General features: G+C 42.0%; 1 protein-coding gene across 1 annotated transcript; it reads left to right on the plus strand.

Moving 5' to 3' along the window:
* The first annotated feature begins 13586 nt into the window (after nucleotides 1-13586).
* Nucleotides 13587-15101, plus strand: LOC126092176 (cAMP-dependent protein kinase catalytic subunit 1-like). The gene has a single exon (XM_049907651.1). It carries the CDS (start codon nucleotides 13875-13877, stop codon nucleotides 14469-14471), a length of 597 nt encoding a protein of 198 aa, XP_049763608.1. The 5' UTR covers nucleotides 13587-13874; the 3' UTR covers nucleotides 14472-15101.
* Nucleotides 15102-15434: the final 333 nt, after the last annotated feature.

Raw genomic sequence — 15434 nt, forward strand, 5'->3', positions numbered from 1 at the left:
TTTCCTATGTATTCTGTTTTCTTACTGCGTAATTCTCAGACAGAGCTATAAATGATTGATTACTTGCCTCACTGCCCGCTTCTATTGATCCGATCTTGTCTTTAGAGCCGCTGCTGAAAAAGTACTCTTTCACCTGAAAGGTCTTCAGGCGGAACTGCACGCGCTTTTTCATATGTCAGAATATATGTTACAGAACACGTGACTGTATCAACATAATTTTCACCTTGGGTCAGGAGTCAATGAACACAACTGAGTACGATCAGTGCAAGTCTAAAGGTCTGAAATGTTCTCTATTTGGTAAGCGAGATTTTCTCTCTCGAGAGAGAAACCAAATGAAAGAGCAACTCAAATAGTTCTTTTTGTATACCTGTGCGCAATGGGAAGAGTATAAGAGTATGGAATGATACAGAGTGACTGAAAAACGTGTTGAACGAGTGCGAGTCTTTTAACACCCTGTAATTAATATTTTAGTAATATGTGTCTCAAATGAATATTTTTTTTTCTTGCCATATGCCATATTTGCAATGCATTTTCACGGGGTTGGAATATATTCGAATTTATGATTAAACTATTTTTCTTTACATTCTGGACATGCTGTGCTAAGGTTGCAAACAGCTGTGGCATTTTCTGCTTATCTACGATGTAGTGATGGTGTAAATTTGTGCTTACAAATTTCGTAGACGTTGATCTACATGCGTTCATTTCCTGCTGTACCATTCTTCTTCTTTCTGTCAGACCTCATGTCATTTCTACAGCACCAGGAAATGAACTTTTGTTTACATAAAGCACTGTTCTGGATGGTACTCTTTCATTTATTTTGTTAAGTTTAGCTGAGAGTTGGGTCTGTTTGTTCTCTGCTATGGCTTTCTGGATGTGATGATTCTCCTGCGCTGGCATAAGGCATTGTTGTGGCTGTTTGTCCTAATGATTTTCATGTCTTTTTCTATTCTTGTAGGACGATTGTTATGGTATTTTAAGTGTTGTGCAGATATGGAACGATTTGTTTCATATTTCCAACGCCTACTGTGTTCTTTGTCCCGTGTTTTAGAATTCCACAAGACATTATTTCCAAAATGTAGTTTCAGTAAAAATATGAATGTATTCCAGGCCACTGAAGACTCCTTGCAGATAATAAAGACGAAACGCGCATGGCAAGAAAATTTGTTTTATTCAGTTGTGATAGCCGGATCTAAACTAACACACAACTGAGGACGACAGCAGATATTTAATGATTTCCGACAGGTAATGTACATATTCCTTAGCTAAAAATATTTTGCTTCTCACTTTTCGGGTCTGACATCCATCGCAAAGTAAACTGCACAGGGATCTTCACAGATGTCAGTTCTAACTCCCAGTTTTTCTGGCCCCTCTTGTAGCATAACTCGTTCCGGACGGTTTCCATTTATTCTGTGCCGCAGTGGCTCTATTGGTGGTCTAAACGACACATGCCAAGACCGTTGAGATGGAAATGAGGAAGAAATTACGAATCGTGGACCATGTATGGGTAAGTCCATAAATCATACGAAGTACGTATGCAGAGTGGGACTCATCCATATTCAGCAGCGCGTATGTTATACATCCATCACCTTCGGTCTAATCCCACATCGGCGAGAGGAGCAGAGTAACCGAGCGCGCGAAAAGCGCTTGAATTACAGCGCCGGGGAAAACATATTGGGCGAGCGTTCAGCGCGCGCAGTACGGTACGAGCTCCGCTGTCGCATCCATCACTGGACACTCCCACATCGGCTGCGCCTGCCTCTCCGGTATGTAGCGCCGGATTAGCAAAAACGCGGTTGACCCAGAATGGCACAGTCAGTACTTCCCCTTTCTGCACTTCGTGTGTTCCAATTGCTTTCATACATATGTATGATAGACATACGAAGAAAGCCTGATACAAATTTCTAAATTAGCAAGTTTTTAACATGACGTTTTCGTCTGCTTAACAGCGACATATGTCTACTTCGGAATCTAATATGCAACAGATATAGATAGTGAAGGAGACACAGATTAAAAGAACCTTGCTCTACTACAACTCGTAGCTTCAGCGTTAATTAAAAAATTATTCTCCTTGACTAAATTACATATTTTGACTGTTCCTTTAAGTCCCATATAGTGGCTATCATTGCGCTTGTATAGTGCCTGATTCAGCTGCCCCTGCCGATGGCGTTTTACGAGGTGCATTCAAGTTCTAAGGCCTCCGATTTCTTTCTCCGGACTGGAAAGATATAGAAACATGCGCATTGTTTTAAAATGAGGCCGCGTTCATTGTCAATACGTCCCAGGTACGGCAGATGGAATTTTACCGCCAGCGGCGAGAATGAGAACTGTTTTAAATATTTAAAATGGCGACGTTTTCCTTACTTGAACAGCGTGCAATCATTCGTTTTCTGAATTTGCGTGGTGTGAAACCAATTGAAATTCATCGACAGTTGAAGGAGACATGTGGTGACGGAGTTACAGATGTGTCGAAAGTGCGTTCGTGGGTGCGACAGTTTAATGAAGGCAGAACATCGTGTGACAACAAATAGAAACAACCTCACTGTCGCACAAGCCGGTCCGAGAAAGTGGAGAGAATTGTTTTGGGGGATCACCGAATGACTGTTGAACAGATCGCCTCCCGATTTGGAATTTCTGTGGGCTCTGTGCACACAATCCTGCATGACGACCTGAAAATGCGAAAAGTGTCATCCAGGTGGGTGCCACGAATGCTGATGGACGACCACATGGCTGCCCGTGTGGCATGTTGCCAAGCAATGTTGACGCGCAACGACAGCATGAATGGGACTTTCTTTTCGTCGGTTGTGACAATGTATGAGACGTGGATGCCATTTTTCAATCCAGAAACAAAGCGCCAGTCAGCTCAATGGAAGCACACAGATTCACCGCCACCAAAAAAATTTCGGGTAACCGCCAGTGCTGAAAAAATGATGGTGTCCATGTTCTGGGACAGCGAGGGCTTAATCCTTACCCATTGCGTTCCAAAGGGCACTACGGTAACAGGTGCATCCCACGAAAATGTTTTGAAGAACAAATTCCTTTCTACACTGCAACAAAAACGTCCGGGAAGGGCTGCGCGTGTGCTCTTTCACCAAGACAACGCATCCGCACATCGAGCTAACGTTACGCAACAGTTTCTTCGTGATAACAACTTTGAAGTGATTCCTCATGCTCCCTACTCACCTGACCTGGCTCCTAGTGACTTTTGGCTTTTTCCAACAATGAAAGACACTCTCCGTGGCCGCACATTCACCAGCTGTGCTGCTGATGCCTCAGCGATTTTCCAGTTGTCAAAACAGACTCCTAAAGAAGCCTTCGCCGCTGCCATGGAATCATGGCGTCAGCGTTGTGAAAAATGTGTACGTCTGCAGGGCGATTACGTCGAGAAGTAACGCCAGTTTCATCGATTTCGGGTGAGTAGTTAATTAGAAAAAAAAATCGGAGGCCTTAGAACTTGAATGCACCTCGTATGCAGCGCGCAGTGTTATGTCTGGACCTCTAGAAGCACGCGCGAGATTTTCATATTTCTCTCTCGCTACACGCAAACTATTAGCACTCCGTCTTTAGGCCAAAAGTGGCCAACCGGGACCATCCGACCGCCGTGTCATCCTCATGTGGAGGATGCAGATAGGAGGGGCGTGGGGTCAGCACACCGCTCTCCCGGTCGTAAGATGGTATTCTTGATCGAAGCCGCTCCTACTAGGTCGAGTAGCTCCTCAATTGGCATCACGAGGCAGAGTGCACCCAGAAAAATCGCAGCAGCGCATGGCGGCCCGGATGGTCACCATTCCAAGTGCCGGCAGCGCTTAACTTGGGTGATCTGACGGGAACCGGTGTATCCACTGCGGCAAGGCCGTTGCCAAACTGTTAGTCCTACAGAAAAAAATCAACAAGTCCTTTTTTGTAAGAAATTTAATGTACTTAAGTTTTGTACTGACGAGGAGAACACAGCAAGTGCCATCGCCCGTTTTCCCAGTATCTTCGTGCACTGGAACGGTAATGAAGATAAGCGAAAACGTGCCTCGGCTTCTGAGTAGATACTTGACCGTTTGTGAGGAAACGGCGGTTGAAGTCTTCGCTCTAATTTATGCGCCTTTTAGCAGGCTGAAAGTTGATCCCAAAAGTGGTGGCACAGTGGGTAACGCCGTAGCTCTACAGTTTTGAGCCCCATATTCTAAACTCGATATTTTTAAATTTAATTTTATTTCATTTATATAACTGTGTTCGTAGAAGGTTAATAAATAATTGTTTCATACCATAGGAATACAATGGCGTTATATTAACTGTAAGGTTACTATTGGCGTTCACAATAAGTGTCATACATTTTTATATAATAAATGTGTGAATGGTATTCTCAGGGATTACAATCGTTTTTCTTTCTCATACACTTATGTTAAATCTTATACCAGTTCTTATATTAGCGGTTCTTGCGCATTAGTCTGGAACCGTCCGACCGCTACGGTCGCAGGTTCGAATCCCGCCTCGGGCACGGATGTGTGTGATGTCCTTAGGTTAGTCAGGTTTAAGTAGTTCTAAGTTCTAGGGGACTGATGACCTCAGATGTTAAGTCCCATAGTGCTCAGAGCCATTTGAACCATTTCTTATATTAATTCTTACGTTTCACTCTTATGTTTATTCTTCAGGAAGATTTGGTACATTCCACTGCATAATAACGATCGCAGGAACATTCGAAACATAGAAATTCCGAACACCACGAGCATTGTGCCAAGACAGGTTTTCCACAGTGACATTTATTCCGTCCGCAGCTCGTGGTCGTGCGGTAGCGTTCTCGCTTCCCGCGCCCGGGTTCCCGGGTTCTATTCCCGGCGGGGTCAGGGATTCTCTCTGCCTCGTGATGACGGGGTGTTGTGTGATGTCCTTAGGTTAGTTAGGTTTAACTAGTTCTAAGTTCGAGGGGACTGATGACCATAGATGTTAGTTAAAACTGCTGTAGGATTCACGCGTTGACAATAATTTCACGGAAAATCACGCAAAACAGATAATTTTTTCTGAAGACTGGCGCTTGAAAGTGATTAAGTATTGAAATACACTAAAGGAATTTCAAAGAAAACAATTTCAAATAATTGGCTCATTCTTTTTTTAAATTCATTCACCAGAAACACAATTTGTAGACCAATAAGGACAATGTTATACCAACATAAATTGGAAAACATTCATGTAGTCCTCTTCTAAGAAGATTTCTAGATAAAAACAAATAAAATAAAAACAATAATCGAGTTACGAACACAGCGTGCAAAACTCTTACGCCGTGACGCTAGTAACAGTGCCACCGCTTCAGTCGAACTTACCGTCCGCTAAAAGGCAGCTACATTACCCGAAATCTTTAACCGTCGTTTTCAATGGAACGGATGAATATCTACAGATAAGCACGGGTTCGCTTAATTTCGGCCCCTCTTGAGGTGAGCGAAGGTTTTAGGAAATCGAGTTATGGCATTTGGCGCGTTCTCCTCGTGAGATATATTTTCGCAGGAGACCACAGTTATCGAGTTATTAAAAAAGATAAAAAAGTGACCTTCAAATGCGCCTCCATCCCCACGCTCATCCCTCACCAGTCAGGATTTCTAGTATGTTGTTTGTGGCACTCTCTCATACCACTGTACAAAAATTTCCGACTTCACGAACTGTTCCCGATAGTTGACCTGTTTCGGGCTGTATTGTTGGGCTATTATGTCACCAGCGTAGTTAGCTATTTCATTAACATTATTAATTTCAACGTACCCATGACGGTAACGAAAGAAATCGACTTTTGTAAATGTCATGCTAAAACTAAATACGTTGACAATTCAATCCAAACTTAACCGTTGCTAACACAATAGTTTCGTAGTCAGAAGGCCTGACGAATATAACAATGTAACTTTATTTTATGCTACTAAAATTTACGAAACTGTTTGGTAAAATTTACACAAACGTTATTTTAACAATTGTTAAGTGCTTGACTAAGCCGGTGGCGTAATAAGTCCGGTCAATGTGTACCAAGAAAGATCAAATTTGGGAAATAATTCCTGCAGTCGCAAATACTTGTACAGTGGTAGGAGGGAGTGCCATAAGCAGTACACTAGAAATTCAGCTCGGTGGGAGCTGAGTGTGGTGTTGTGTGTGAAGGCCACTTTAATACGTTTTTCGTGAGTAACTCTAGCGGAAAGTATCCCAGTACAAAAATCAACTATATTTAATTTGCTACAAAAAGTCCCAGTTAATCTTTTCTATAGGAATAATAGTCTGCATGTAGCGAGTGAGAGAATACGAAAACCTCACGTGTGTTTTTTGAAGGCCAGTTGTAACATTGCGGGGTGCATAAAACGATATCTAGGGGCAGCTAGCTCACTTTGTATACTGTGATACACTGGGGTAATACATGATACTTTTTGCATTCTGTTGAGATAAGTGCCTTCTATTTTAAGTCTGGGCCTATAATTTCTCTTATTTCTCACATCTATTCCGACACTGACCGTATACCAACAAGTTTATAAAGTTTAATGTTTGCACATATCCTCACTTTTTACCTAACTTTTCTGTTTACTGTTTTATATTTTAGTTCTGTTGGTGGTGCAGAACTTCGCTGGGAGTGCAGTTTGGCTTGTGATTGTGCAAGGCTGGACTTCTAGTCAGTTTCGTTAAACAATAATATACAGTACCAGGGCGCATACGATTAGAGTAAATCCTTGCGAAAAGGCTTTTTCTATAATTAACTTCAGATAACACTTGCCATAAGGAAAAAAAACAACAACTATTCGCCCCGTAATAATAAAATAATCTTATCTCCGAAGTGGGCAACAATAATATACATTAAAACAACTTATAATAAGGTACAGGCATACATTATATAGATAAAATAATACTGCGTCGGTCTGCAGATAAGTTTTCAAGAAGGCACCAAAATAAAATAACAAAAAGGAGAAAAATGTATGGCACAGTCTAATTCCCCATAGTCTCATCACGCTCCTTCACAATAACAAATAATGCTAGGCCGGCTTTACAGATCTCGCCATACGCTGACGTACTGTAGTTTGGTTGCTCAAAACTCTGGCAACTACCAATGGCCGCCAACAGCAATTACGGCACGCAAAAACGTACTCGGGACTTTGTGCTCTATATAGTCGTGAGTGGAACTCTCCACAATCCTTCCTTCCTCTGTATGAAATACCATATTCTTGTGGACACTGGAAAGAAGACACCGTCTGCACCACAGTTCAAAGATGTCTGCATTCCAGCACGGGCCGTTGCAGTACACTGCTGATAATTCAGCGCCTTGTCGGTTCCATGGCACACTGACTCCACAAGAGGTGTTTCCCTTGGAGGTCATCAGTCAACCCTCAGTCCGCTCCTCTCTACAGTGATCTTCTTCCGCTTCTTGTGCCAGCGGCACTGAGGTTACTGTTGTGCGACCAGAGCGCCATACAAGGCCTAGGCACCATCTCACGACTTGTCTGCCACTGCCCTCAGTGGCCTCCGGCGCGGCTATCCTGGGCCAGCCTGCCAATTTCAAACAACGTTGGCCATCAGCCTAAGAATGGCCACTGGCAACACACTGCTGAATCGTCAGCCACATTCACACTGTAGCCCTCGTGCTGGGCTACCCGCCCATTTCAGCTCCGTGCTTCCAACTGGTAACCGCTGAATCGCGCTGCCACAGCAAAGGTCGGTGTGGTGCTGCCTCGGCCCTATGGATGCCACAAGAATCGTCCAGCGAGAATGAGTGCCTAATGTGTGCAGGTGCTGTCGGCAGAGCAGGTAGGAGGACAGAGCAGGTAGGAGTACGAAAGTACCGCGAAATTTCCAATTCATGGCACAAAACTTTTTCAGACTTTTATGTACACTGAAGCGCCAATGAAACTGGGATAGGCATGTGTATTCAAATACAGAGATAACTAAACAGGCAAATACAGTGCTGCTGTCGGCAACGCCTATATAAGACAGCAAGTGTCTGGTGCAGTTGTTAGTTCGGTTACTGCTGCTACAATGGCAAATTATCAAGTTTAAGTAAGACCAAACGTGGTGTTCTAATCGGCATACGAGCGATGGGATATGTATCTCCGAGGCAGCGATGAAGTTGGGAATTTCCCGTACGACCATTTCACGAATATTAGGAATCCGGTAAAAAAATCAAATCTCCGAATTCGCAGCGGCCTGAAAAAGATCCTGCAAGAACGTAACCAACGACAACTGAAGAGAATCGTTCAACATGACACAAGTGCAACCCTTCCGCAACCTGCTGCACATTTCAATGCTGGGCCATCAACAACTGTCAGCGTGGGAACCATTCAACGAAGCAACATCGATATGGCCTTTCAGAGCTGAAGGCCCACTCGTGTACCCTTGATGACTGCATGACTCAAAGAGCTTTACACCTCGCCTGGGACCGTCAACACCGACATTGGGCTGTTGATGACAGCAAACATGTTGTCTGGTCAGACGAGTCTCGTTTCAAATTGTATCGGGCGGACAGACGTGTACGGGTATGGAGACAGCTTCATGAATCCATGGAACCTGCATGACAGCAGGGGACTGTTCAATGTGGTGAAGGCTCTGTAATGGTGTGTCGCGTGAGCAGTTGGAGTGACACGTTTAGATACTACTCTGACAGATGACACGTATGTAAGCATCCAGTCTGAAACTGAAAGATCCCCCTCGCACTGTCTTTGACCAACCCACCCTGCAGCACCATTACTGTTTAATATGCAGCTGATCATAAGTAGACTGAAACATTCCACATCTTGTGAATGAACGGAGCTTGCTGAGTCCTCGCCCATCCGAGTGCACAAGATTTCTCCATATGCTCCCAAGTCGAGGAGGTTAGCACCCCTTATCGGTGTATAGTAATAGATTTGAAAGTGCTGTGATGTAATAGCAGACAGTTAAGAAAAACAAGAAACAGGTGATTTTTATGCATGATGGAGCTCCAGACGGATGTTCGAAGCATTTTACGTAAATCAACTGCGCTATCAATTTTAATGTATTGCTCTAGTGTATGGGATCAGTACCAGGGGGGTATTAGTAAGAAAGAACATAAACACATATACTCCTAAGGCTACACAGTTCTGCACCTAAAACAGGCTACAATGTTAGATCGCGTGAGTTTCCGACCTATCAGTCATGTGGAATGCAGTCCTGTTAATGTTCCAATGTATAATATGTATCTCTAGCACATGACATACATCCTTCTTGTAGGTTTCTCTACGATAAACTATGGTAACAAACTGTAAAATGAAGAAAAAAGCTACTTCCTTAAAACATCGGCTGTGTGTGATTCATGCACAATAAAGCTTTCCAGAGATGTATTGCGCCCACTTTTCACATTAAGTTTCAGAAATTATACTATGCCCTCATCAGTTCTATATAAAATGGTCGTTAGTAATGGAGACTACCTCTTACAAGGAAACATAGATGCATAGCAGCAGTGTCTGACATGTGAAATTACATGTCAAGTCGCCACTAATTCTGTAAATAGCACATCTCCCAGGCCGATGTATACACAGGGATTGCATTGTCTCACAAACACCTACCGCTAACTTAGAATCATCTTAGTTATGAAACTGAAGTCACAATATTATACTCAACATGTGACAGGGGAATGCAGTACATCGCATAAATCTTCGTTTGTGTAGAGGAATGTGTCTAAACAGGATGGTCACGTTTCATTACACATAAGATGGAAGTCCTCTGATGACCGAGATGTTTGCTGTTAACTATCGCAAGTAGAACATGTGGTTGTATACGAGTTGAATGCAGACTTTGTCACACGACTGATGCATCCTGACCGAACAGCGGAAAAAATGGTCAAATTATTGCAGCAACATCTCCCTCCCTAGAATGCATTATCAGTCTGCCATTAAATCGTACCTCGTTACAGGCGAATCTCAATCGATCACTCTGTCCACTCTCTGTAATCCTTTAACACAGGTGCATGTAAGCTTAGAGGCAGTTGGTTTTCTGTTTTCCTGAAAAGCATCAACTACAGTAATCAACTCGTGTGTATCACTGTTACCTCAATAGACACTCAGTAGAATGCTGACACGACGAAAAAAAATGACTGTTTCTCTGGTTTCCTTTGCTTCCACGTCAACCTTTTCTTGGATTCCTCTTGCTGTTGCATACTTGTTCCCACATAGAAATTAATCTGCGCCAACCCGAAGGCACATAAGTACCTCATCAATTTCTGCGCATTTCGGTCTATATTCCCTCAATTTATAAGTATTTTTCCGTCTTTTTCACAATTCTATCGATTTTATGTCAGTTCTAACCATGCGATCATGACATCACCTCTCTTTCCATGTTCTAAAATTACTTTTAAATGTAGTACAACAGGCAACACCTAGCACAAATGTGCTATTTTTCTGATCTGGAGGCATAGTATAGCACTGTACTCGATTGCATATAGTCGCCTCCACCCCACATAGTCCACATTTGCAGTGTGTTTGCTCTGTTTGCTGTATGTCTGTGTATATGCATGTGTGGCACTGCATTATTTTCAGCTGTTTAACCGTTATGAGCGTGTTTACATAGCATTACACATGCATTATCTTTTGACAATTTACGATTTGTTTTTGTGTGTGTTGCATTATTTTGTGAACATGTCTGTGGGCTATGCATTGCATTATTTCTACAGTTGGCGATTAGCAAGCGTGTTTGTGTAGTGTTTTACAAACACCGTTATGACAATTATGAGTTGTTTGCATCTTTGCACATCAGTGTACTGCATTATTTCGGTGGTTTACAAGTAGTTTTCAGGTCTGTAGACTATATCCTGTGACATGAAACACGCCATGGTGAGTGACTTTGTAGGGAAGCAGCCTACTCACGCTGTAATAAATTCACATCAGTTTCCATTGTGTGCTAGCCAGTCTGCTGTAACTAGCTCTGACGTCATAAATGTTGCGCAATACCTTAAAAATCAAGCAAATGACCTAAAACTTTTCTAGCATGTCAGGAATAATACTAAATTAATGTGTGTTAAATATCAGTTCGATAACTTCAGCCATTTTCGAAATTTGGACGTTCTTCTAAAAAAATCATTGGCGCAACAGAAAAGAGCTAGGGACTTCAAAATTTATATTTAGATTCATCTTTCATAATGATTTAATAAAAACAGTACTTTGGATTTCACAAATTAAGATTTTAGTGGAAATTCATGATTTTCTGGTTTTCGTCTCAAAACTGAAGGAAGCAAGATAGATTAAGTAGGCTGATAAATAAGGCTAGGATGTTTAGATTTAAATAGGTTGGAGGTCCGCTATGACTGTGAAGATGTGAAAAGTTTCTTTTGAATATCTATAAAATTATAGCGATAGCGCATCTCAAAAGGGCCAGTTCAGAGCTCATCTACTGCGTGCAGTGTAATTTAATTAATTCTCTCGCCCAAAATATTTAACTTAGCCACGTCAAAATTTTATTATCAATACTTATCTGCGTGCTGAATGCACGTTTAAATTAAGAGCTTCATCGGCCATCAGCAAAAGAAGCTATAAATTATTATGTAACTTGAAGTGGTGCGTTACTAGCCCAGCGGCTAGTCGGGTGAGCCGATTTGAGCAGGCGTTCCCTTAGCCGTCCGCACCGCGGCTATATATATAAGAACGCTGCATGAGGAAGGAAGGCCCCAGTTCTCTCCAGATGCTGAATAACACGCCATCTGTGTCGGGAGTCGCGTCGCCTCGGTATCACTGCTACAAACAGCCTCGGATGCCGTATTAAGTTACTAGAGATACGCGGAACCATGAAATCATTTCAAGTGAAGGGTTAATTCTGGGATGATTTTCATTATCTAGCTTCAGTTTGCGTATTGTCGTATTTTCACGTGCCGTCGCGGGACAGACATTCTACCAATTATTTAGCGTGGCGTTTGATGAAATATTCTCATCAAATTTTGGCGAGCATTCTTTTTAACATTTAATTCGGACATTTATAGTTGCATCAGCGCATTAGACTCTGAACTGCTCTGTTAGTTAGGTTGTAGGGATACTTGTGTTTATTATCAGTGAATTTCAGAATATACTCAACTATTTTGGAAAATCGTTTTTGATTAGAAATCCCGGACAATCTCCTAATTCCTCAGAGCTATAAGCTGCAGCGATAATGGTATTCTCAGATGAAGTGGGCACTAGGAACTCTAATTACAGGCTCCACGTTTTGTTAAATCACTTTCTGGGTGCTAAAAAGTAAATAGAGAGCCAGTGTTGAGAATGGTGAAAGACAGCATTAACAACATTCTAAAAGCCTGAAACTGATTCAACATGCAAGCATTTATACAGCAATTATTTTAATTATCACAAGCACACTCGCCGCCCCACAACTTGTATCAGTGAAATAAATAAACTACATGAAATCCGCCCCTAAATAAACTGTATTCATTATTTCGACAGTGAGCATGTTTACAGAGCCTTTTATGTGCAATATTTTGACAATTTACAAGTATTTTGTGTGTCTGCATATCAGTGTACTGCATTATTTCGGTCATTTACGAGTAGTTTGCAGGTCTGTAGGATGTGCAATGCTTTATTTCGGTAATTTAAAGTTGTTTGGTTGTCTGCAGGGCGTTTAACATTGATTTATTTCGGTTATTTACGAGTAGTTTGCAGGTCTGTAGACTATTTACAGGGAATTCAAGGATGCCAGGTGAGTCTCTTGTATCAGTGTAATAACTGAACTGCATGAAATCTATCCCTAAATAAATTGGTCCAAAATAAATGAAGTACAATTCTTACTCTCTCAAGCAGCTGAGAACAGGCTGAGTCCTTTCCTGCCATTTTTTCCCCAGAGCGCCATTTTGGACAGCACCCTCTGGTGGCAGTACTGTGTACTAGGTCAGTTGGACTCCGAACCTCAGGGTTAACACACTGGATGGAGCTACTGCCTCAAATTGTTTAAATAAACATTGCATGTAAAATAAAGACTTACATCCATCCTATCCAGCAGCGCAGCACAGCAAAAGATGGCAGTCAGATGGCTTAGCTTGGTGGAGGTAGCCCAAGTTGTAAGTAGGCTGTTTATGTTTTCTTATTGGCAACGTTACGTAGCGCTCTGTATGAAAATCACTGGCTGTGCTGTGTGCAGTCTGTGGACAGTTTGCATTGTTGTCTGCCATTGTAGTGTTGGGCAGCTGGATGTGAACAGCGCATAGCGTTGCGCAGTTGGAGGTGAGCTGCTAGCAGTGGTGGATGTGGGGAGAGAGATGGCGGAGTTTTGAAATTTCTAAGATGTATGTCATGAGCTGCTATATATGTTATGACTATTAAGGTAAATACATTGTTTGTTCTCTATTAAAATCTTTCATTTGCTAACTATCCCTATCAGTAGTTAGTGCCTTCAGTAGTCTGAATCATTTATTTAGCTGGCAGTAGTGGCGCTGGCTGTATTGCAGTAGTTCGAGTAACGAAGATTTTTGTGAGGTAAGTGATTTGTGAAACATATAGGTTAATGTTAGTCAGGGCCATTCTTTTGTAGGGATTTTTGAAAGTCAGATTGCGTTGTGCTAAAAATATTGTGTGTCAGTTTAAGCACAGTCCTGTACCATTTTTCTAAGGGGACGTTTCATATGGCGACCCTACCAGGATACAAACCTGGAAATATGGCAGACGGAGTAGAGAAGGTCTCGTGGTCGGATGTTGTGTGTTGTGTAACTGCTGAAATTTCGTCTTTGTAATCGTAGTGTCTCTGAGGCGATTGATGGACCGAATGAAGATGTTTATCCTACAAAATTGTTGGTGTTGACACAGTGAGTGAGCGTCAGTTGTCGACAGTGCCTGACTGTTGGGTTAAATTTGCCTAGTAAACAGCAAAGCGAGGTGTTGCATTAGTTGGGTGCGCGGAAGGTAAGATAGCAGCTATCGGAAACCCTGGCAGATTTAAGTGTCACCATTATGGGCAATAATGCCGCAACGGCCAACAAGAAAGTTGACGCAGCCGAGAGTGTCAAGGAATTTTTGGATCAAGCCAAAGAAGATTTCGAGAAGAAGTGGAAAAAGAATCCAACGAACACTGCAAGCTTAGACAACTTTGAACGAATAAAGACACTTGGAACGGGCTCCTTCGGCAGAGTTATGATAGTTCAACGTAAGCCGACGAAAGAATACTTCGCAATGAAAATCCTGGATAAGCAGAAGGTTGTCAAACTGAAGCAAGTGGAGCACACGTTGAACGAGAAGAGGATTTTACAAGCCATCAGTTTTCCATTTTTGGTGAGTCTCAAGTATCATTTTAAGGACAATTCCAACTTGTATATGGTGCTGGAGTACGTGCCGGGTGATGAGATGTTTTCACACCTTCGTAAGGTCGGCCGCTTTAGCGAACCACATTCACGATTCTATGCAGCTCAGATTGTACTTGCATTTGAGTACCTACACTATTTGGATCTGATTTATCGTGATTTGAAGCCAGAAAACTTGCTAATTGATTCTCAGGGTTATCTGAAGGTAACTGATTTTGGATTTGCTAAGAGAGTGAAAGACCGTACCTAGACCCTGTGTGGCACTCCAGAGTATTTAGCAGCAGAAATTATTCTTAGCAAAGGTTACAATAAGGCTGTAGATTGGTGGGTTCTAGGTGTACTTGTTTATGAAATGGCAGCAGGTTACCCACCATTTTTTGCAGATCAGCCAATCCAGATTTATGAGAAAATTGTGTCTGGGAAAGTAAGGTTTCTTTCACATTTTGGCTCTGGTTTAAAAGATCTGCTTAGAAATCTTCTGCAAGTTGATCTAACAAAGAGATATGGAAACCTAAAGAATGGTGTCAACGATATTAAGGCTCATAAGTGGTTTGCATCAACAGATTGGATAGCAGTGTTCCAGAAGAAGATTGAAGCACCATTTATCCCACGCTGCAAGGGACCAGGAGATACAAGTAATTTTGACGATTATGAGGAAGAAGCACTAAGAATCTCTTCCACCGAGAAGTGTGCCAAAGAATTTGCAGTGTTTTGAATAATCCTCTGTAGTTAATGGGCCCTGTTATTGAGAACTTGGTGTCACAGGAAAAGGTACAAGTCTGTTTTCACCTCTTCATTTAGTAAGCCTGAGACATGCTCATGCATTGTTAAATTAGCAGTGTGGGATCTGATATATACCAGTTAGCATACAGTCAGATGTATTTTAGATGCTAAAGTAGTGAGTTTATACAGTACTACTCTTATCCTCAGGGGGTTACACGCCTACTTTGTGTACCATGTGTTGGCAAGCACAAGGAGCCCTAGGTAATATGGTATTTGCTTATACAACTTTACACATCGGTACCATATTCCTCTAAAACAGAATTACACAGCTATCTGATCATTTAACTGAGAGAGACAAACTTTTTTATTACGTCAGTGACACATGTTTACGCAATGACAGAGTTGGATTACTTCACACTTACGAAATTGTATTTTGTCTGTACTTTGTGAACTCTTCATACTTTTTCATAACCATTGTGATACTATGAGA

Source organism: Schistocerca cancellata, chromosome 7, assembly GCF_023864275.1.
Source record: "Schistocerca cancellata isolate TAMUIC-IGC-003103 chromosome 7, iqSchCanc2.1, whole genome shotgun sequence".
Taxonomy (NCBI): domain Eukaryota; kingdom Metazoa; phylum Arthropoda; class Insecta; order Orthoptera; family Acrididae; genus Schistocerca; species Schistocerca cancellata.